General features: G+C 37.9%; 1 protein-coding gene across 2 annotated transcripts in view; it reads left to right on the top strand.

Annotated features, from left to right (window-relative positions):
• LOC133635983 (lamin-A-like) overlaps nucleotides 1-23,147 on the top strand; it is a 45,064-nt gene that overhangs the window by 5,767 nt on the left and 16,150 nt on the right. The window contains exons 1-3 of one of the 2 annotated variants that reach the window (XM_062029528.1): nucleotides 6,096-7,035; nucleotides 21,909-21,972; nucleotides 22,045-22,388. In XM_062029528.1, coding sequence (XP_061885512.1) covers nucleotides 22,045-22,388 — 344 coding nt within the window. In that variant the 5' untranslated portion in view covers nucleotides 6,096-7,035; nucleotides 21,909-21,972. Of the gene's footprint in view, nucleotides 1-6,095; nucleotides 7,036-21,908; nucleotides 21,973-22,044; nucleotides 22,389-23,147 lie in introns of those variants that run through there. The other variant, XM_062029529.1, reaches the window with a different exon arrangement.

Here is a 23,147-nt window from a genome sequence, read left to right as displayed (position 1 = left end):
TAAAGTTGTTTATACGGCCACCCTCAGTGTGACCTGTATGGCTGTTGACCAAGTATGCTTGCATTCGCGAGTGCGTGTGTCAAACCGTAGATATTATGTGACTGGGCAAGTACGCAAAGGCAGCGCCTTCAAGGATTAATTAGCGCTCTGTACATCTTCCTGCGTCCGTGTACACAGCGGCGTTTTAGAAAGTCACAAATTTTACTTTTGGAAACCGATACCAATAATCTTGAAACCGATATCGATAATTTCCGATATTACTTTTTAATGCATTTATCGGTCGATAATATCGGCGGTCCGATATTATCGGACATCCCTACTTGTTATCAATAATGTGCTTGTTACTAACTTACAATTGTACTCACAACATAGGCAAAATACAAAACACAAAAGCAGTGAAGTTGTCACGTTGTGTAAATGGTAAATAAAAAGAGAATACAATGATTTGCAAATCTTTTTCAACTTATATTCAATTGAATAGACTGCAAAGACAAGATATTTAATGTTTGAACTGAGAAACTTGTTGGTTTTTTTTGCTGGCTTTTGAACTTTGCGCCTATAACAGGATGTTTTTTTTTCCTCTTCGGTCCGGAGGACACGACGTCCAGTTTCCAAAAACAATTTGAAATGTGAACTCGTCAGACCACAGAACACTTTTCCACTTTGCATCAGTCCATCTTAGATGAGCTCGGGCCCAGCGAAGCCGGCGGCGTTTCTGGGTGTTGTTGATCAAATTAAGTTAATTAAAGTTAAAGTACCAATGATTGTCACACATACACTAGGTGTGGTGAAATGTGTCCTCTGCATTTGACCCATCCCCTTGATCACCCCCTGGGAGGTGTGGCTGCATAGTAGAGTTTTAAATTGCACTTTCAGATGTAGCGATCAACTGTAGTTACTGACAGTGGTTTTCTGAAGTGTTCCTGAGCCTGTGTGGTGATATCCTTTACACACTGATGTGTAAAGATCCTGAGGGATCGAAGGTCACAGGCATTCAATGTCGGTTTTCAGCCTTGCCGCTTACGTGCTATAATTTTTCCAGATTCTCTGAACCTTTTGATGATATTACGGAGCGTAGATGGTGAAATCACTAAATTCCTTGCAATAGCTGGTTGAGAAATGTTGTTCTTAAACTGTTAGACAATTTGTTCACAAAGTGTTGACCCTCGCCCCATCCTTGTTTGTGAATGACTGAGCATTTCATGGAAGCTGCTTTTATATCCAATCATGGCACCCACCTGTTCCCAATTAAAGTTAAAGTACCAATGATTGTCACACACACACGAGGTGTGGCGAAATTATTATTATTAGCCTGTTCACCTGTGGGATGTTCCAAATAAGTGTTTGATGAGCATTCCTCAACTTTCTCAGTCTTTTTTGCCACTTGTGCCAGCTTTTTTGAAACATGTTGCAGGCATCAAATTCCAAATGAGCTAGTATTTGCAAAAAATTAAGTTAATTTGCAGTCTATTCAATTGAATATAAGTTGAAAAATTTTTGCAAATAATTGTATTCTGTTTTTATTTACCATTTACACAACGTGACAACTTCACTGCTTTTGGGTTTTGTATATTGTATACCCGTTGTTAGCTGCCTCGTACTAGCAGTTTTTCACTATTTAGAACGCACAAAAAAAAGAAAAGTTATTTTCTCACTTAAGGATTGTGGATGAGGGGGAAAGTTCCCCAAAATGTTCTGTCTCGTACCACTGTCACGCCGTCATTGAGCAGGGACTCTCCAAAGACCAGGATGAAGAGGACCTCGTTGACGTGGACCTCTTCAAACACAGCGAAGACAGCCACCGGGTCCACAGCAGAAATCAGACTCCCGAACAAAAGAAACTGGAGCAGGTCTATGTCCACGCTACCTGCGAAACAAGCAGGAAGAGGAGATGTTGGAGAAGTGTTATTGGAGGGTGGAGGTTCTCTCTTACCCATGGCTCCTCCCATGTGACAACCCCAGAGGCTGAGGCCCAGGCTGGCAGCGTTCCAGCAGGTCCCGATGATGGCGTAGACCAGAATGGTGCCAAAGTTGCCGAAGAACAGCTTGTTGGGCATGAAGTAGCCCGCATCCAGGATGATTTGAGGCAGAAGGAAGAAGAAGAAGACGGTCGGGGTCAGCTTGAAGATCTGCACCTTGTCTGCGGCCAAGATGATGCCGCCCAGGATGAAGCCGAAGCAGATGAGCAGGGCGCTCTCTGGGATGATGTTGGTCACGTGATGGTTGGCCTCGATGACTGGGGAGAAATGACATGATTATGGCGAGCGGTCACTTCGCTAGTTAATCACGTTGGCGTGCTATTATACTTTGTCTATGCTCAACTTCAACTCACAGGTGAGACTAAGCAGCATTGCAGAGCCCACAGAGAGAATTGCTCATTTGGCCTCGCTTTGAACGTGACTGATTTACGGCCGCATTTCTAAAACTATCGTACTTTTTACGTTTATATTGCAGCCAAACTTTTTCCGTAAAGTACACGTCTTCAAAATGGTGTCAGTTAGGGGTGTAACGGTACACAAAAATTTTGGTTCGGTACGTACCTCGGTTTAGAGGTCACGGTTCGGTTCATTTTCAGTACAGTAAGAAAACAACAAAATATCAATGTTTGGGTTATTTATTTACCAAATTTGCAAAATCATTTTGCTAGCTGGAAAAATCGCAAGCTAATCGCTACCTAACTAATAGTGTGCTAATTGCTAGCTAGCAAATAAGCAAATAAAGCGCAAGTTGCTTTTAAAGGTACAATTGGTATTGTACAAGACTAATTAAGATATCTTCAATACAGTATAGTGCCGCTAACACCTAGATGGCAACTGTTGTGCAAATCGTAAGCTGGCAAATCACAAGCTAATCGCTAGCTAGCTAATAGTGTGCTAATTGCTAGTTAGCAAATGTCATGCTAATCACCAGCTGTCAGCTAGCAGGGTAATCGCTATCTGGCAGCTAATGTTCCAATCGCCAGCTGGCAACTAGCGCACTAACCGCCAGCTGACAGCTAGGACGCTAATAGCTATGGGGCAACTAGAGCGCTAACAAAATAGCTTTTTAAGATGGTTAGCTATCTTAAAAGGTAACATGAATCAAATCAACGTTATTGTGTATCTAAAGACATTTACATTACATTTCCACCAAAAATATTTTTCTTAGTGGAATATTTGATGTGAAGTAATGGGAACCTTGGATAGGTCAATAATTCATAATAACATTGATTTTGATTCAATATTATGTTTTGAGCAATGACAGTTTGAAAGAAAAAAAAAACAGCTTTGTTTTATTAGTCAACATTGCAACTTTTTCTAAATTACATTTAACCTTTAAGCTTTTTTATTTCACTTTTGTTATGTTTTTGTTTATTTTAATAGTATTTTTAGAATGTGCCGTGGGCCTTTAAAACATTAGCTGTGGGCCGCAAATGGCCTCCGGGGCACACTTTTGACACCCCTGCTATAGATAATAAAAAATTAAATGTGATAAATCTATGGATAAAAAGCAGAGCCTGGCGACGCATGCGTGTTTATCATAACTCTCTCTCTCTCTCTCTCTGTCTCTGCCCCTCCCTCACCAATGCTGCTGCGCGCACAATTTGTTTTGTTTTTAACCCCTTCTTAACCCTGAACGTACATTGAAAATACACGCAACCCTAACTCAAAATGCCGGACATTTGAGGCATTTAAGAAACTCCGCCCTGACAGCTCCGCAAAAGAGGACATGTCCTGTGAAAAGAGGACGTATGGTCAGTCTATCCTAGCCCGTTAGCTGCTAGCATGCCGTGTGTTGTGCCTCGGTGTGCATTGTTTACACAACCTGCGTTACGCTACTTAATATGTCCGAGTGGAAACTCGTTCGGTACACCTCCGAACCGAACCGGAACCCCCGTACCAAAACGGTTCAATACAAATACACGTACCGTTACACCCCTAGTGTCAGTGACTCATAGAGGTTTGCAGAGGTACTGCATGGGGAGGGGTCATGATATCTTTGATTTAACACTTTTTAGCACGTTTTTTTAATATTCCCCCTGCAAATGTTCCACTAAATGTAAATGTCTTTAGATACACAATAACGTTGATTTAATTCATGTTACCTTTTAAGATAGCTAACCATCTTAAAAAGCTATTTTGTTAGCACTCTAGTTGCCCCCTAGCTATTAGCGTCCTAGCTGTCAGCTGGCGGTTAGTGTGCTAGTTGCCAGCTGGCGATTGGAACATTAGCTGCCAGATAGCGATTACCCTGCTAGCTGACAGCTGGTGATTAGCATGCCATTTGCTAACTAGCAATTAGCACACTATTAGCTAGCTAGCGATTAGCTTGCGATTTGCCAGCTAACGATTTGCACAACAGTTGCCATCTAGGTGTCAGCGGCACTATACTGTATTTAAGATATCTTAGTCTTGTACAATACCAATTGTACCTTTAAAAGCAACTTGCGCTTTATTTACTTATTTGCTAGCTAGCAATTAGCACACTATTTGTTAGGTAGCGATTAGCTTGCGATTTTTCCAGCTAGCAAAATGATTTGTATCTGTATTTAAGATATCTTGGTATTGCACAATACCAAGGTACCTTTTAAAAGCAATAAGCACACTATTTGCTACTAACAATTAATGTTAGGTAGCGATTAGCTTGCGATTCTCCAGCAAAGGATTTGCATAACAGTTGCCAGCTAACTATTAGTGGCACTATACTGTATTTAAAGTATCTTACAGAGTATTGCACAATACCAAACACAGTATTTGCTATCTAGTGATTAGCTTGCAATTTGCCAGCTAACGATTTGCATAACATTTGCCAGCTAGCTATTAGCGGCACTATTGCATGTCTCAGTATTGCACAACACCTTTAGGACCATTTCAACTTGAAAGCAATAAGCACACTATTTGCTAATTAGTGATTAGCTTCCTCGTTGCCAGCTAGCGATTAGCACACTAGTTGACATTGTATAAAAAATAATACAATAGAATGCACTACAAATAACTACTATAATTTCATGAAGTTCGTTATTTTGAAAAGTGAAATGCTAAATCTCCTTTTAGCTGCCTCTCTGTCAAACACACCATCAGCGGCTTCTCCATATTTTCATGGATAAATGTCCGCCGTTAAGATATTAATTTCTCATTCCGCACCATACTGAAACAGAATGAGTCTAGCGCCAGCCAGGGATGGTAAATTATCATCTTAAAGGCGGACATATAGCCATGAAAATATAGACGAGCTGCTGATGGTGTGTTTGACAGAAGCAGCTCGAAGGAGATACCGTAGAAGTCCCCTCTTCAAGGAAAATGCTGCACTTTATTATTAATTTACTTCATACAACTATTGTAGTTGTTAGTACTACATTCGATTGAATTGTTTTATACCAAAGACGTTGATTTGAGATACAGGTGTTTTGAGGTAAGAGCTCTGTCACAGAACCAATTAGGCCCATAAGGTGAGGCACTACTGTATTACAATACTCACTTTTACTGTAGTCAAGCCCTATACCGTGTTCACATGGGTAATATCAAAGGCAGAAACACATATACAGTACAAGCCAAAATTTTGGACACACCTTCCCATTCAGTGCATTTTCTTTATTTCCATGACTATTTACATTGTAGATTGTCACATCAAAACTATGAATGAACACATGTGGAGTTATGTACTTAAAAAAAAAAGATGAAATAACTGAAAACATGTTTTGTATTCTTGTTTCTTCAAAATAGCCACCCTTTGCTCTGATTACTTTTTCGCACACTCTTGGCATTCTCTCCATGAGCTTCAAGAGGTAGTCGACTTAGACTTAGACAAACTTTATTGTTCGACAAGGGAAATTATTCCAAAAATGTCATCAATGAAAACATTCCTGAAATGGTTTTCACTTCACAGGTGTGCTTGAAGCTCATGGAGAGAATGCTAAGAGTGTGCGAAGCAGTAATCAGATTAAAGGGTGGCTATTTTGAAGAAACTAGAATATAAAACATGTTTTCAGTTATTTCACCTTTTTTTTGTTAAGTGCATGACTCCACATGTGTTCCTTTAGTTTTTGATGCCTTCAGTGACAATCTACAATGTAAATAGTCATGAAAATAAAGACAACACATTGCTTGAGTAAGGTGTGTCCAAACCTTTGGCCTGTACTGTACGTGAAAATGGCAAATATCGGGGCCGATAATAGGCGTGGCCAATACTCTGTTGATCCCCATTAGGGCTGCAACTAACAACTAATTTGATAATCGATTAATCTGTCGATTATTACTTCGATTAATAATCGGATAAAAGAGACAAACTACATTTCTATCCTTTCCAGAGTTTTATTGAAAAAAAACAGCATACTGGCACCATACTTATTTTGATTATTGTTTCTCAGCTGTTTGTAAATGTTGATTTTTGTAAATAAAGGTTTATTAAAAAAAAATTGTTTTAAATAAAATTTTAAAAAGTAGCCTCTGCGCATGCGCATAGCATAGATCCAACAAATCGATGACTAAATTAATCACTAACTATTTTTATAATTGATTTTAATCGATTAGTTATTGCAGCACTAATCCCTATTATCACAAGAAACACTACTGTGCCGATAAATGTGGTCATGAACAGCAACAATAGTCAACAATTTTACAATTTAAAAAGAACAGCAGTGGCTTGGAACCTCTAATCTTATAAAACACACCAATGTTTGTCTTAATATTCTTTCTACATGGTGGTAGCATGATGTCGTCATGTCATTTGTAATGTAATAGGTAAATAAAAAGGCCATAACATAAACAGTACATGACTATTTACATTGTAGATTGTCACTGAAGGCATCAAAACTATGACACCTGTGAAGTAAAAAAAACATTTCAGGTGACTACTGTGGTCTGGATTATGTTTTGTTAGATTTTGGACTCTTTTAATTCCTGTTTGCCCTTCCTTGTTTGTTTTGTCACCATGGCGACTCATTAGTTTCACCTGCCTCATTTGTTCAAGACACGCACCTACTTTAATCAGGAGATGACTATTTAAACCTCCTTTGCCAGTCAGTTGGTCTGGCGACATTGCTCTTTTCTGGCCACAGTAAGTCTTGCTTATTTCATGCGATACCACAGTTCATGCTGCTCCTTTCCATAGTTAAAGCTATTTGTTTCATGTCACAGTTTAGTGCGGGTTTCATGTCTTTAGTTTCAGGTTTCATGTCCTAAGTTTTTGCCTTAGCTTCCGCCTGCGATAGGCACGCTTGCCTTCGGGTTGTTTTCTGTTTTTTGTACTTCGTTGAGTTTTAGAGAGTAGTGATGGGTTGATGAGGCGTCATGAGGCGTTACTGTGTCAATAAGTACTGACATCTGCTGGACATTAAAAATCCCTACAGGCAACCTATGGACCGACTCAACTGACACTGATTTTATGACCTAGTATATACAATAATATAAACCAAGTCATTGTATTTCATTTAGGATTATTTCATATCTTCATTTAAATAAAAATATATATTTATCTTTTTTAGATACAGTCAATAAATAATGTGAACATGTATCATAACATGGAAATCTAAGAGAACGTGTTGTGAATGAGCATGCTTGTGGACTGGTATTTTTTATTTTTTTACACATTTTTATTTTAAAAAAAAACAGTTTTTCCAATGTATTAAATTTTACCCAATTTCTCTTCTTAGTTATTATTTCTCCGGCTGTAGAAAAGCCCCGCTCACAGGGCACAGAGGAGGCGTCAGTGCGACACAGTTCGCGTATCGGTCACGTGACCGAAACGGCTCATGATCGGTCACGTGACTTTCTAAAAGCGGTATGCGCACCGACACAGGGTTTTGCTCTATGAGCTCGACGCATGCGCCGATGCATCGGTGTTGCCCGACCCATCACTATTAGAGAGATTAAATAATGTTCCTACCTTCAAGCCTTGTCCGGTCTAGTCCGATTGCATCCCGGGAGAGCAAAGCTGCGAAAAACCCCTCGTCATGACAACTACCTCTTCAAGCTCATGGAGAGAATGCCAAGAGTGTGCAAAGCAGTAATCAGAGCAACGGGTGGCTATTTTGAAGTAACTAGAATATATAACATGTTTTCAGTAATTTTAACCGTTTTTTTGTTAAGTATAAACTCCACATGTGTTCATTCAAAGTTTTGATGTGACAATCTACAATGTAAATACCGTATTTTTCGGACTATAAGGCACAGTTTTTTTCACAGTTTGGCCAGGGGAGCGACTTATACTCAGGAGCGACTTATGTGTGAAATTATTAACACATTATATTATTTAGCTCATTCACGTAAGAGACTAGACGTATAAGATTTCATGGGATTTAGCGATTAGGAGTGACAGATTGTTTGGTAAACGTATAGCATGTTCTATATGTTATAGTTATTTGAATGACTCTTACCATAATATGTTAAGTTAACATACCAGGCACGTTCTCAGTTGGTTATTTATGCCTCATATAACATACACTTATTCAGCCTGTTGTTCACTATTCTTTATTTATTTTAAATTGCCTTTCAAATGTCTATTCTTGGTGTTGGGTTTTATCAAATAAGTTTCCCCCAAAAATGCGACTTATACTCCAGTGCGACTTATATGTGTTTTTCCTTCTTTATTATGCATTTTCGGCCGGTGCGACTTATACTCCGAAAAATACGGTAGTCATGAAAATAAAGAAAACGCATTGAATGAGGTGTGTCCAAACTTTTGGCCTGTACTGTAAATACATAACAAAGTCGTTGTACCACAAATATCTGCTTTTCTACTCTTTTTTTTCATCAATCTCGATGCATTTTCAACAGCAATATTGTATTGAATAGCAAAAGTATACTTACCTAGTTTGGCCAAAAAGGCCAAGAGTACCAATGATGCCACCATAAAAGGGGTATGCACATGCTCCCACATAAAGGACACAATATGCGCCCTTTCATGCTCATTTGTGGTGTTAGTAGAATGTGCAGACTTGATGGTGTCACCCCCAGCCACCCTTGTGGCAAACATCAGCAACATTGAACCCAGCAGCCAAATGTGTGTACATCCACATTGTCGCATCAGTAAAACACTACAAGAAGAGAGAAGTCCTTCGTCTCGTTGTTCCTTGTTGACTTATCATGGCTATTCCTCTGCTTTTAACATTTTATTTTTTTTTAATCTTCCCGTGTCTTTAAAATCCTTTTATATGTATTAAAGCTTTGTAACGCGTGAGGGATGACGTCACGGTAATGGCACAACACGGAACCGGAAGTGCCGCGGCCAGCTTGCTTTGGTCCAAACGACAATGACGAAGCTTATTTAATACTTCATTAATCATCATCTTATGTAATAGTTCATAAAACATAATCTGTAGAACCACTTAAGACACACGACTTGAGAAAAAAAATAAAAGAGGTTTTGAGAAAGGCGGAAAATCCAATTAAGGGAGTACAGGGACGGGAAAACTACAAACTACGTACCATAATCTTAAAATGATATTTTGATGATAATTATTACATATATCCGTTTTGATGTTGCTCACACCACATGTTGCAGTGAAATATGACCACGGACCGTGTATAGTGCATTTAGAACGCGGTTTTACCTTGAAATAAATTGAGCAGTGGGAATAACAGCCGCCATTGGTGAAACAGCGCCCTCATCCGGCCATGAAGAGACAAGCACGACAGTGATACTCCTGTTTGCTATGAAGGTTTAATCCTAGCCAATTTTTTTAACACATTCTACAAATACTACTAAAAAAAACATTAAGACGTTGAATAAAATACCAAACAGGTAAAATGTAACAAGTTCTAAGTTGCAATATTGACTAATAACAAAAAGCTACAATGCAGACTGTTTTTTTTCTTCTTTAAAACTTGTCATTACTCTTAGACTTAGACTTAGACCAACTTTAATGATCCACAAGGGAAATTGTTCAACTCCTAAATAATAATGAATCCAAATCAAAGTTCTTATGAATCATTGACCTGTTTTAGGCTCCAATTACTTCACATCAAATATTCCACTTTGAAATATTTTTGGGGAAAATATTGCGTATTGTGTGTGTTCGCCATATAAAAAACAAAATATTCTTTGACACAAATGGCATAAAACAATTTAAAAAAACAACAACTTATGATCGACGGATAACACTAACACTTAAGTTGACAGAAATTGAAATGTTAAAAGTAAAAGAAATATGTCTTATTTATAATACTTTTATTAGTGGGACCCTTTTGTATTCCCAAAATGGGATTATGTAATTGCTCAAAAAATAATAATAAATTCAAATCAATGTTGTAAAATATTGCACATGTTATGTTTTTGCCATAATAAACAGAGTTTTGATCAAAAAATTCATTAAACAGTAAAAACAAACTTTATATCAATAGATGAACCTGAAGTTGGCCTAGAGATTTAAGCATTGAATGAAAAACTAAAACGTTCATAATATCACTAATTTTTTACTTTTTTTTTCTGAGACCATTCCGGGTCCCGGGACTAAACTGGACAGGAGCCCTAATGGAAAAAAATATCCATATATTGTATTGTTTTGAAATTATATATTTTTTAAATAGCCCCTTTATTCTTTGATTTTTTTAGTGTGTGGCCCTCAGTGAAAAACGTTTGGACACCCCTGATCCAAACTGTTAGAGATTAAGGTTTAAATCAGTGTGTCCAAAGATAATTGTTTAACAGCCAGCGGCACATTCTACAAATATTATTAAAATCTATAAGACGTTGAAAAAAAAAAAATAGGTAAAATGTAACAAGGACAAAGTTGCAATATTGACTACCGTATTTTTCGGAGTATAAGTTGCTCCGGAGTATAAGTCGCACCGGCCGAAAATGCATAATAAAGAAGGAAAAACACATATAAGTCGCACTGGAGTATAAGTCGCATTTTTGGGGGAAATGTATTTGATAAAAGCCAACACCAAGAATAGACATTTGAAAGGCAATTTAAAATAAATAAAGAATAGTGAACAACAGGCTGAATAAGTGTACGTTATATGAGCCATAAATAACCAACTGAGAACGTGCCTGGTATGTTAACGTAACATATTATTGTAAGAGTCATTCAAATAACTATAACATATAGAACATGCTATACGTTTACCAAACAATCTGTCACTCCTAATCGCTAAATCCCATGAAATCTTATACGTCTAGTCTCTTACGTGAATGAGATCAATAATATTATTTGATATTTTACGCTAATGTGTTAATAATTTCACACATAAGTCGCTCCTGAGTATAAGTCGCACACAAACTATGAAAAAAAACTGCGATTTATTGTCCGAAAAATACGGTACTAACAAAAAGCTACAATGCAGACAGTTTTTTTTTTCTCTTTAAAACTGTCATTACTCTTAAATAATAATTAATCCAAATCAAAGTTCTTATGAATCATTGACCTATTTAAGGCTCCAATTACTTCACATCAAATATTCCACTTTGAAATATTTTTAGGGTAAATATTGCGTATTGTGTGTGTTTGCCATATAAAAAACAAAATATTCTTTGACAAAAATGGCATAAAACAATAAAAAAACAAACAAACTTATGATCGACGGAATACACTTACGGTAAATTGACATAGAAATTTAAATTTTAAAAGTAGAAAAAATATGTCTTATTTTTGACACTTTTATTAGTGGGACCCTTTTGGATCCCCCAAAATTTTAGTGGGATTATGTAATTGCTCAAAAAATAATAATGAATTTAAATCAATGTTAGGATATACTGCACATTTTATGTTTTTGCCATAATAAACAGAGTTTTGATCAAAAAGGGCATAAAACATAAAATAATATATATATATACATGTATGTATATATATATATATATATATATCCATATACATGTATGTAAAAAGATATCTCTTTGCAGATTAGACAAACTGCCTTCTCCTTACACTGAACAAAAAAAGTCACATGATGTTTAAAAACTCTACACTCGGAATATATTTTACGTTTCCCCAACGATTTTTTCCGTGCACTAATTGAAAGAGCGTTTGCTGCGACACTGCGGCGCGAGCGTGATGACGTCACCTTATTGATGGGAAAATGCATTTATGACAATATGATTTGCCTGAGCGGCTAGGAGACCCCAACAGTAACAAGCGGTAGAAAATGGATTCATGGATGGGCGAGAAAGGACAGATATTATACGAAATATAATGCTTTTTTTTTTTACTCCTGCGGGCAGGGTTTTGGACGCTGGTTGTCCGTATCTGGCCCGATGGCCGTAGTTTGGGGACCCCTGATCTATCCTGATTTAATCCATTTATATTATTATTTCACAATTTAATGCTCAGTATAGCCAGCATGTATTTAGAGAGTGTGTGTGTGACAATCATAGGTACTTTGCAAAACAATAACAGTGTAATACGTTTTCATAACATGGTCACTAATGTCTAGTTTCTCTTGTTATATCCTTATTTTACTGTTATATTTGTATTCTCATTGATTCTTTTTGTTTTTATTCTATTGTAATATTTTTCTATTTTGTTTCCATTTATACCCCCATTATTTACTTTTTTTAAAATTCGATCTCAATTCTGTACACTGCTGCTGGAATTTTAATTTTCCTGAGGGAACTCTCCTGAAGGAATCAATAAAGTACTATCTATCTATCTATCTTTAACTTTAAATTTGTGTGTTATACAATGTTAGTTTTTTTACAAATATTTATTTTTCATTTATTGTATTTTCCTTTTTTAATTGTACAGTATTTTACTTGACTTTTTAGTGTAAGTTATTCATTTAAAAAAAAAAGTTTTCTTTCCTGTGGTAAGTGATTAAGGTCTGTCTTTAATATTTATCTCCTTATTAGAATATGGTTTAAAAAATAAAAAAAATTTAGTAGTTTCTGAGACACAGATAAGGATTGTGTTGGTATGCCGAAATTCTCTTTCCAGCAAGAAAGTGTGGTAATAATAATAATAATAGATTTTATTTGTAAAAAGCACTTTACATTGAGTAAACAACCTCAAAGTGCTACAGTGTTTTAATAAAATAAAATAAAAAGATAATAAAAATAAAAAATTATAATAATAAATAAAAATAAAAATTAGAACAGCCAAATAGCTAAAACTAGTATGCATATTTTAAAAAAAGGCTTTTTTATTAAAAAAAGAAAGGAAAAAAAAGGTGTTTATAATGAAAAGCTAACAGGAAGAATAAAGGCCATGTGGCTTCATGGAGCGAATCTCCTGATTCTTTATGGCCGGAAGGCACTGTCTCCCTCTCAAGATCCAAATTTAGAGAGAAAAAAACAAGCGATACAAATCACAATGAAGTACATGTGATAGTAGTTAGCATTCCAAAGGGGAGTAGTGACACAGATGTTAGTGTTTTTTTTAATTGTATTTTATATTCTATTCATACATATTAGTGAGCAAAATGTAGTATTTATTGCTATTTGTTTGTTTTTCATTACGCTTTACTTCTGTTGCTGTATGTAAAAACCTGCACTGCAACAAGGTAATTTCCCCATTGTGGGATAAATAGAAGTCAATCTTTCCCAGGGATCCCCAAACTAATGCAGCCCGCCAGCGTCCAAAATCCGGCCCGTGGGAAGTCTCAAGTTTTTTATTTTTTATTTGTCCGGCCGCTTCTACACTAGCTACCTCTCTTTGTTTATAAAGTCTATTTTCTATTTTATGCTGCCCTTTTTTTGGCTGTAGCTGTTACATATACTGTAAATACTGTACATCAGGGGTGTCCAACTCGTTTTAGCTCAGGGGCCGCATGGAGGGAAATCTGCACACATGTGGGTCGGACTATTTAAAGGCCTACTGAAAGCCACTACTACCGACCACGCAGTCTGATAGTTTATATATCAATGATGAAACCTTAACATTGCAACACATGCCAATACGGCCGGGTTAACTTATAAAGTGACATTTAAAATTTCCCGGGAAATATCCGGCTGAAACGTCGCGGTATGATGACGTATGCGCGTGACGGAAGTCAGAGTAACGGAAGTTATGGTACCCCGTAGAATCCTATACAAAAAGCTCTGTTTTCATTTAATAATTCCACAGTATTCTGGACATCTTTTGCAATTTGTTTAATGAACAATGAAGGCTGCAAAGAAGACAGTTGTAGGTGGGATCGATCGGTGTATTAGCAGCGGACTACAGCAACACAACCAGGAGGACTTTGTTGGAGAGCAGACGCGCTAGCCGCCGACCTCACCTTGACTTCGTACGTCTCCGAGCCGCCAAACGCATCGGGTGAAGTCCTTCGTCCTTCTGCCGATCGCTGGAACGCAGGTGAGCACGGGTGTTGATGAGCAGATGAGGGCTGGCTGGCGTAGGTGGAGAGCTAATGTTTTTAGCATAGCTCTGTGCGGTCCGGTTGCTAAGTTGCTAAGTTAGCTTCAATGGCGTCGTTAGCACAGCATTGTTAACCTTCGCCAGCCTGGAAAGCATTAACCGTGTATTTACATGTCCACGGTTTAATAGTATTGTTGATTTTCTATCTATCCTTCCAGTCAGGGGTTTATTTTTTTTGTTTCTATATGCAGTTAAAGCACGATGCTATCACGTTAGCTCATAGCTAAAGCATTTCGCCGATGTATTGTCGTGGAGATAAAAGGCACTGAATGTCCATTTTGCGTTCTCGACTCTCATTTTCAAGAGGATATAGTATCCGAGGTGGTTTAAAATACAAATCTGTGATCCACAATAGAAAAAGGAGAGAGTGTGGAATCCAATGAGCCAGCTTGTACCTAAGTTACGGTCAGAGCGGAAAAAGATACGTCCATCACTGCCTCTCAAGTCCTTCACTGTAACGTTCCTCATCTACGAATCTTTCATCCTCGCTCAAATTAATGGGGTAATCGTCACTTTCTCGGTCCGAATCTCTCTCGCTCCATTGTAAACAATGGGGAATTGTGAGGAATACTAGCTCCTGTGACGTCACGCTACTTCCGGTACAGGCAAGGCTTTTTTTATCAGCGAGCAAAAGTTGCGAACTTTATCGTCGATTTTCTCTACTAAATCCTTTCAGCAAAAATATGGCAATATCGCGAAATGATCAAGTATGACACATAGAATGGATCTGCTATTTCCATTTAAATAAAAAAAAATCATTTCAGTAGGCCTTTAAATCATGGCATTAAAACTAAAAAATAAAGACAACTTCAGATTGTTACTTTGGCCAAAAATAGAACGAACACATTCTGAAAATATTACAATAAAAGTATAGAAATAAATACCCGGGAGCAGAAAAGTTAAGTTCAGTGGTCCCCAAACTACGGCCCGCCAGCATCCAAAATCTAGCCCGCGTGAAGTCTCAAGTTTTAAAAAAAATTTGTCCTTTCTAATCTATTTTCTACCGCTTGTTCCTCTCGGGGTCTCCTAGCCGCTCTGGCAAATCATATTGTCTAAAAATGCATTTTCCCATCGATAATGTGTCGGGCAAGCGTGCACTCTTTTAGTCAATTAGTGTGTAAGGAATAAATATATATATATATATATATATATATATATATATATATATATATATATATATATATATATATATATATATATATATATATATATATATATGTATATGTATATGCATAGCTCGGTTGGTAGAGTGGCCGTGCCAGTAACGTGAGGGTTCCAGGTTCGATACCCGCTTCCGCCATCCTAGTCGTTGCTGTTGTGTTCTTGGGCAAGACACTTTACCCACCTGCTCCCAGTGCCACCCACACTGTTTTAAATGTAACTTAGATATTGGGTTTCACTAAATAAATGGCTTTGAGTCACTAGAGAAAAAGCGCTATATAAATATAATTCACTTCACTAATTCACATGTATATATATGTACATACAGTATACATGCATTTTTATATATATGTACAGTATATATATACTGTATGTGTATATATATATATATATATATGTATATATATATATATATATATATATATATATATATATATATATATATATATATATATATATATATATATATATATATATATATATATATATATATACATACATACACACACATTCTTGTATTTCTTACCTTCTCGAGACCTCCGAAAATGGTTACCTCTTTAGGACCACCCTTTCTAGATAAATAAAGATTTGTATTTACTCCATTGATGAGGTGGCGACTTGTCCAGGGTGTACCCCGCCTTCCGCCCGATTGTAGCTGAGATAGGCTCCAGTGCCCTCCGCGACCCCGAAGGGGAATAAGCGGTAGAAAATGGATGGATGGATTTACTCCATTAATATTATATCCATACTATGCAAATATTTAAAAAAGCAAGCTTTTAGTTCATTATTATTATTTTTTGCATTTTTTGTTCGTAATTGGTTTTTAATCTTCATTATTTACTTCAAGTTATTACAGTATGTCTTTATATACATATTTATTATTATTATTTTTTTTTTAAACACATTTTGGCCAAAGGGGGCAAATTTCAATTTCTTACACACGTTTGTTATTACATATGTTGGGCAGAGGGGGAACACTTCAATTTTTTACACACACTTGTTATTTCATATGTTGACCAGAGGGGGAGCACTTTTAAAACCGACACACAGTCAATTTGAAAAATCCCTCTTTTTTGGGACCCCCTAATTTTGATAGATGTCACCAGCAGGGGTGCAAATGAGACATTGTCTATTAGATGCAATGTTATTGGGACCATGATTTATGTCATCACTTGTTCACACCTCCTCATATGGAAGATACTTTTCCTTGTTGATGTCGCAAGAAGGGTAGAAATACAAGAACACACACAGCCCGGCCCCCGGACAAATTTTTTGGGGACCCCTGTTCTATCCTGTCTTACAAATCTTTATCACCAGAAGGATGGATTTGACTTTGGTGTGGTAATTTCCCTGATTTAATAACAGTTGAATATTTACATGAAACCAGTAAATGAGTTTACATGGGTCTTGGTGTTCTTCTGGAAGCTGGGGTGATCCTGGGCCCAATCTTTTTTTTTTTTTTTTTTTTTTTTTTTTAAAGATAATAAACCACTTAATAACAAAATTTACACCGTTCATTTTATCAGGCGTTTATTAATTTTAATTCTTTGGGGCACAGATGGCACGAATTCAGTGGAATGTCCCTTATGGGGTTTTTTGGGGTTTTTTTGCAGCTTTTGGTCCCATGACAAAAATGCGAAAAAAGTGTGATCACTGACATTATCCACCAATCTTTTTTTTGGTCTGGACCAGAGTACTGTACCCATGTGTGAACTCAGCCTTAAATGTCCTAATTTAAGAACTTAAGATGCTCAGAAGTGTATTAAAAGGCTAAAATCTGTCTTAACCCAAATTTTGCATTACACATGTTTTTATGTGATATGACTGTTCAGTTTGAAGATGAGCAATCTTTGACATTTTGCCGGGGGGTTTTTCAAATTTAAAAATTTTTTTTTCTACAAAGTTGGATTGTGTGTTTTTGAAATGCCTTTAGTATAGGATTCAAACATAAAGTATACACTAGGTGTGTAACGGAACACAAAAATTTCGGTTCGGTACGTACGTCGGTTTAGAGGTCACGGTTCGGTTCATTTTCGGTACAGTAAGAAACAACAAAATATAAATTTTTGGGTTATTTATTTACCAAATTTGCAAAATCTTCCACCAAAAATATTTTTCTTAGTGGAACATTTGATGTGAAGTAATCAAAACCTTGGATAGGTCAATAATTCATAATAACATTGATTTTGATTCAATATTATGTTTTGAGCAATGACAGTTTGAAAGAAAAAAAAACAGCTTTGTTTTATTAGTCAACATTGCAACTTTTTCTAAATTACATTTAACCTTTAAGCTTTTTTATTTCACTTTTGTTATGTTTTTGTTTATTTTAATAGTATTTTTGGAATGTGTCGTGGGCCTTTAAAACATTAGCTGTGGGCCGCAAATGGCCTCCGGGGCACACTTTTGACACCCCTGTAATGGATAATAAAAAATTAAATGTGATAAATCTATGGATAAAAAGCAGAGCCTGGCGACGCATGCACGTTTATCATAACTCTCTCTCTCTCTCTCTCTCTGTCTCTGCCCCTCCCTCACTTTTGTTTTTAACCCCTTCTTAACCCTGAACGTACATTGAAAATACACGCAACCCTAACTCAAAATGCCGGACATTTGAGGCATTTAAGAAACTCCGCCCTGACAGCTCCGCAAAAGAGGGCATGTCCGGTGAAAAGAGGACGTATGGTCAGTCTATCCTAGCCCGTTAGCTCTCTTAAGAACTCTTTTGGCCTCATTATAACTGCTCATTTTTAACAGACTAATACTAGTACAGTGGTTATCAAACTTTTTTCACCAAGCACCACCTCATAAAAAAACTTGGCTCTGCGAGTACCACCATACTAGGGTTGTACGGTATACCGGTATTAGTATAGTACCACGATTCTAACGAATGATATTCAGTACTATACCGCCTCTAAAGTCCCCTTTTATTTAGAAAAGTACCGAAAAGTATCAAAATACATTTTGGTACCGGGACAACACTACACCATACATTAAACATTAAAATACTGTAGCAATGTAGGCCTAAGTATTCATTAAGCACAAGCCAGATGTTTTATTTAACAATTCTATTTAATATTTTTGACTACTGTAACATTATACACAGTTTGAACAGTAACACTGTGTTTGAATATAGCAAAACAAAACACAGTACTTTAATCAAGTGATTTTTTTTTTGGCCGTACTACTAGATAGAGCCCGCATACCACTAGTGGTACACGTACCACAGTTTGAGAATCGCTGTCCTAGTATATTACGGTGATTTTTCAAGGACAACCGGATTCATCTCCTTCTTGCAGATTGAAGAACAAGAACATATTGTATTGGTGCGACTGCACCCCCGGTGGCGTTAGAAAACCATGAATAAGTTCTCAGAGCTTTGATGAGCATAAATGCCATTAAAGCGCTCTAAATTCAATAAAAATGACCTAGCGCAGTTATATGTAACATGGCAACTCAACCAAGTCATGCCTGCTTTTTCTCTCATTCTGTAAAAATAATAATAATAATTTCTGTCTACTTGTCTACTGTGTCAAAGTCAACGTCTCGTGAATTATTGACCTAATCAGGGCTGTAATTACGCAACCTCCAATAATCCATTCTGCAACTTGTTTTTTCTTAAATATTTCATATGTAGCATTTTCCCATTCTACAAAACCCAAAAGCAGTGAAGTTGTCACATTGTGTAAATGGTTAATAAAAACAGAATACAATGATTTGCAAATCCTTTTCAACTTATATTCAGTTAAATAGACTGCAAAGACAATATATTTAACGTTCCAACTGGAACACTTTGTTATTTTTTGCAAATATTAGCTCATTTGGAATTAGAAGCCTGCAACATGTTTAAAAAAAAGCTGACACAAGTGTCAAAAAAGACTGAGAAAGTTGAGGAATGCTCATCAAACACTTATTTGGAACATCCCACAGGTGAACAGGCTAATTGGGAACAGGTGGGTGCCATGATTGGGTATAAAAGCAGCTTCCATGAAATGCTCAGTCATTCACAAACAAGGATGGGGCGAGGGTCACCACTTTGTCAACAAATGTGTGAGCAAATTGTCTAACAGTTTAAGAACAACATTTCTTAACCAGCTTTTGCAAGGAATTTAGGGATTTCACCATCTACGCTCCGTAATATCATCAAAAGGTGTAGAGAATCTGGAGAAATCACTGCACGTAAGCGGCAATGCCCGTGACCTTCGATCCCTCAGGTGGTATTGCGTCATAAAGCGACATCAGCGTGTAAAGGATATCACCACACGGGCTCAGGAACACTTCAGAAAACCACTGTCAGTAACTACAGTTGGTCGCTACATCTGTAAGTGCAAGTTAAAACTGTACTATGCTAAGACAAAGCCATTTATCAACAACACCCAGAAACGCTGTCGGCTTCGCTGGGCCCGAGCTCATCTAAGATGGACTGATGCAAAGTGGAAAAGTGTTCTGTGGTCTGACGAGTCCACATTTCAAATTGTTTTTGGAAACTGTGGACGTCAAGGAAAAGAACCATCCGGGCTGTTCTAGGCGCAAAGTGTAAAAGCCAGCATGTGTGATGGTATGGGGGTGTATTAGTGCCCAAGGCATGGGTAACTTACACATCTGTGAAGGCACCATTAATGCTGAAAGGTACATACAGGTTTTGGAGCAACATATGTTGCCATCCAAGCAAAGTCTTTTTCAAGGATGCCCCTGCTTATTTCAGCTAGACAATGCCAAACTGCATTCTGCACGTGTTACAACACCTGGCTTCATAGTGAAAGAGTGCGGGTACTAGGCTGGCCTGCCTGTAGTCCAGACCTGTCTCCCATTGAAAATGTGTGGTTCATTATGAAGCCTAAAATACCACAACGGAGACCCCGGACTGTTGAACAACTTAAGCTGTACATCAAGCAAGAATGGGAAAGAATTCCACCTGAAAAGCTTCAAAAATTGGTCTCCTAGGTTCCCAAATGTTTACTGAATGTTATTAAAAGGAAAGGCCATTGTGAGTTTTCCCTCTTGTTGTGGGTTCTCCTGGCCAACAGATCTTCAGGAGCCAGGTAGACAGTTTGAATCGAGTCTTTTATTTTCATAAACACCCGGGGGTGGCTTGCTTTCCAGCAATATGATTTGTCTCTGGGCGTGTGTCTCTCTCTCTGGCTCCAACTCCAGCAACGTGTCTCGTCCCGGCTGCTGCTAATAAGGGCGACAGGTGATTAGATAACAAGCCCCAGCTGGGCAATCTACTCACCTGCCGCTTCGAGGCCGGTCCTTACACACCCGCTCCACGGCAGGCCCGCAGACCACGCCCCCCTCCACAGCCATGTAACACAGTGGTAAAAATGCGCCTGTGACAACTTTTTTTGCAGTGTGTTGCTGCTATTAAATTCTAAGTTAATGAATATTTGCAAAAAAAAATTTGTTTCTCAGTTGGAACATGAAATATCTTATGTTTGCAGTCTATTCAATTGAATATAAGTTGAAAAGGATTTGCAAATCATTGTATTCTCTTTTTATTTACCGTTTACACAACACTCGTTTTCATTTTTTTTTCTACAGCATATAAAATAAAAAAATACATAGAATTAAATTAAATGAAATGGAAAAACGGTACCACTGTTTTTTTACGTAAAAATTCATGCAAGTTTTTTATACTGTAAAATCTATGGTTGTTGTGTTTTATAGTGTATTATTACTCTTTATTAAAAGTGGATTTTACTGTAAAAAAATTTTACTGTAAAATTTTTACATGAACAGTTTGTTGGATTACTTGCTTTGAAATCATAAATCAAGCAGATGTGTATGGTATTTATCTTTATTTGAACAATACATTTTAAAAAAAATGTATGATGATATAATCTTTTGTTTTATTATTAGCGATGAATAAAGTGTAAATATATATAATTGTGTGAATGTGAGTGTGAATGTTGTCTGTCTATCTGTGTTGGCCCCGTGATGAGGTGGCGACTTGTCCAGGGTGTACCCTGCCTTCCGCCCGAATGCAGCTGAGATAGGCTCCAGCACCCCCCGCAACCCCAAAAGGGACAAGCGGTAGAAAATGGATGGATGGACAACGTGCCAACTTCACTGCTTTTGGGTTTTGTTTAGAAAAAGGCTATATAACATCAAAAATATATAGAAACACAACAAAAATTGCATATCAATAGATAGATCCGAAGTTGTTCAAGTATTTTAAACGTTGAAAATGATTTAAGAAAATTAATTGCTGACTTATGACACTTTAATGAGCGCATTCTAAGAGTAAGTGTGTATAGTGGGTCTTAAGGTTGCACAATGAAACAAAAGGCAGAGCCAATCCAGGACATTTAAAGTTGTAAATGTGATCCAGTCACGAGGATGACTCATTTGTTCAGACCGCACACCAAAAGAGAATTAGAGAGGGAGAGGGACAACCACCACTGCTGACTGCCAAACTTTGAGGCCAACCTCTCTGCTCTCCTCCCATCTCATTCTTTCCCATTCGGGCACTCAGACGACACACACAGCAACAGGCTGAAGATCACAAAGGGACGCTACAACCAACTCTAAAAAAAAAGGTGAGTTCTCCTCAAGATGCTTTTTTTCTCAACTTCCCTCCTCGTGCTTGAGTGCGTTTGTCTCCACCACAGATGATGGCCACACCAAAAAACACCCCCCGGGGCGCACACAACACACCTCTCTCCCCCAACCGCATCACCCGCCTCCAGGAGAAGGAGGACCTGTGCAACCTCAACGACCGCCTGGCCGTCTACATCGACAAGGTCCGCAACCTGGAGGCCGAGAACGCCGGCCTCCGTCTGCGCATCACCGAGTCGGAGACGGAGGTCTCGCGGGAGCTGACGGGCCTCAAGGCGGCCTACGAGACGGAGCTGGCCGATGCCCGCCAGACGCTGGACTCGGTGGCCAAGGAGCGCGCGCGACTGCAGCTGGAGGTGGGCAAGCTGAGGGAGGAGTACAAGGAGCTCAAAGCCAGGTGTGTCCGTACATTTTTCATACTTGTCCTCGTCAGGGTCAGCTGGACGTAAACAGCAGTGCTCATAATATAATATTCCTCACATACATTTTGCTGACCCAAGCGTATTGTCGCGGGCGCCACACCCCAATAGCATTGCTTCCTCATGGCTAATTGCAGCCCAACATTCAAACATCCCATAGTCACACATCAAGGGCCTGAGGATGACTAAGTCCTTCCCTCCTCCTCCTCTTTTTCCCCTTGCAGAGTAATAATAAACTTGCGCTACGTGGCAGCGCTCTGCTTCTTCTACTTTTCCATCGTCGTTGCCTTGATGGCTGCAGTGTGTTTGGCAAACCTCGCGCCGTCGCCATGGCAGCCAAACACCAAACGCTGTGGTTTTGTGGTTTCGACTGTAGACGGAGATGACTGAAAGCATTGTAGCTCACATGTCATGGAGTGGAAACCCTAAAGTACATCCCCGATTTTTTTTCTTTTTCCACCCGTCGTAGCACGTGTTTACTTAAAATAGCTCCCTTGACTGCTTGGAGAAATTTACAATGATTTATTTCCATCATGCTGAGCTAGGGACCGAGTATCTTTCACGTTTGAACCGATACGGTCTGTGTGTGTTCTTTTGTTACTCTGTTACTCTGTCAAATGGTTATGTATTTAATCAGATTAATTACACTTTTACATTTGGATTTGATTGATTGATTGAAACTTTTATTAGTAGGTTGCACAGTACAGTACATATTCCGTACAATTGACCACTAAATG

The sequence above is a fragment of the Entelurus aequoreus genome, linkage group LG20 (genome assembly GCF_033978785.1).
Source record: "Entelurus aequoreus isolate RoL-2023_Sb linkage group LG20, RoL_Eaeq_v1.1, whole genome shotgun sequence".
Lineage (NCBI taxonomy): Eukaryota > Metazoa > Chordata > Actinopteri > Syngnathiformes > Syngnathidae > Entelurus > Entelurus aequoreus.
Note: the sequence above shows the minus strand (reverse complement) of the source record. Positions and strands in the feature narration are given on the sequence as shown.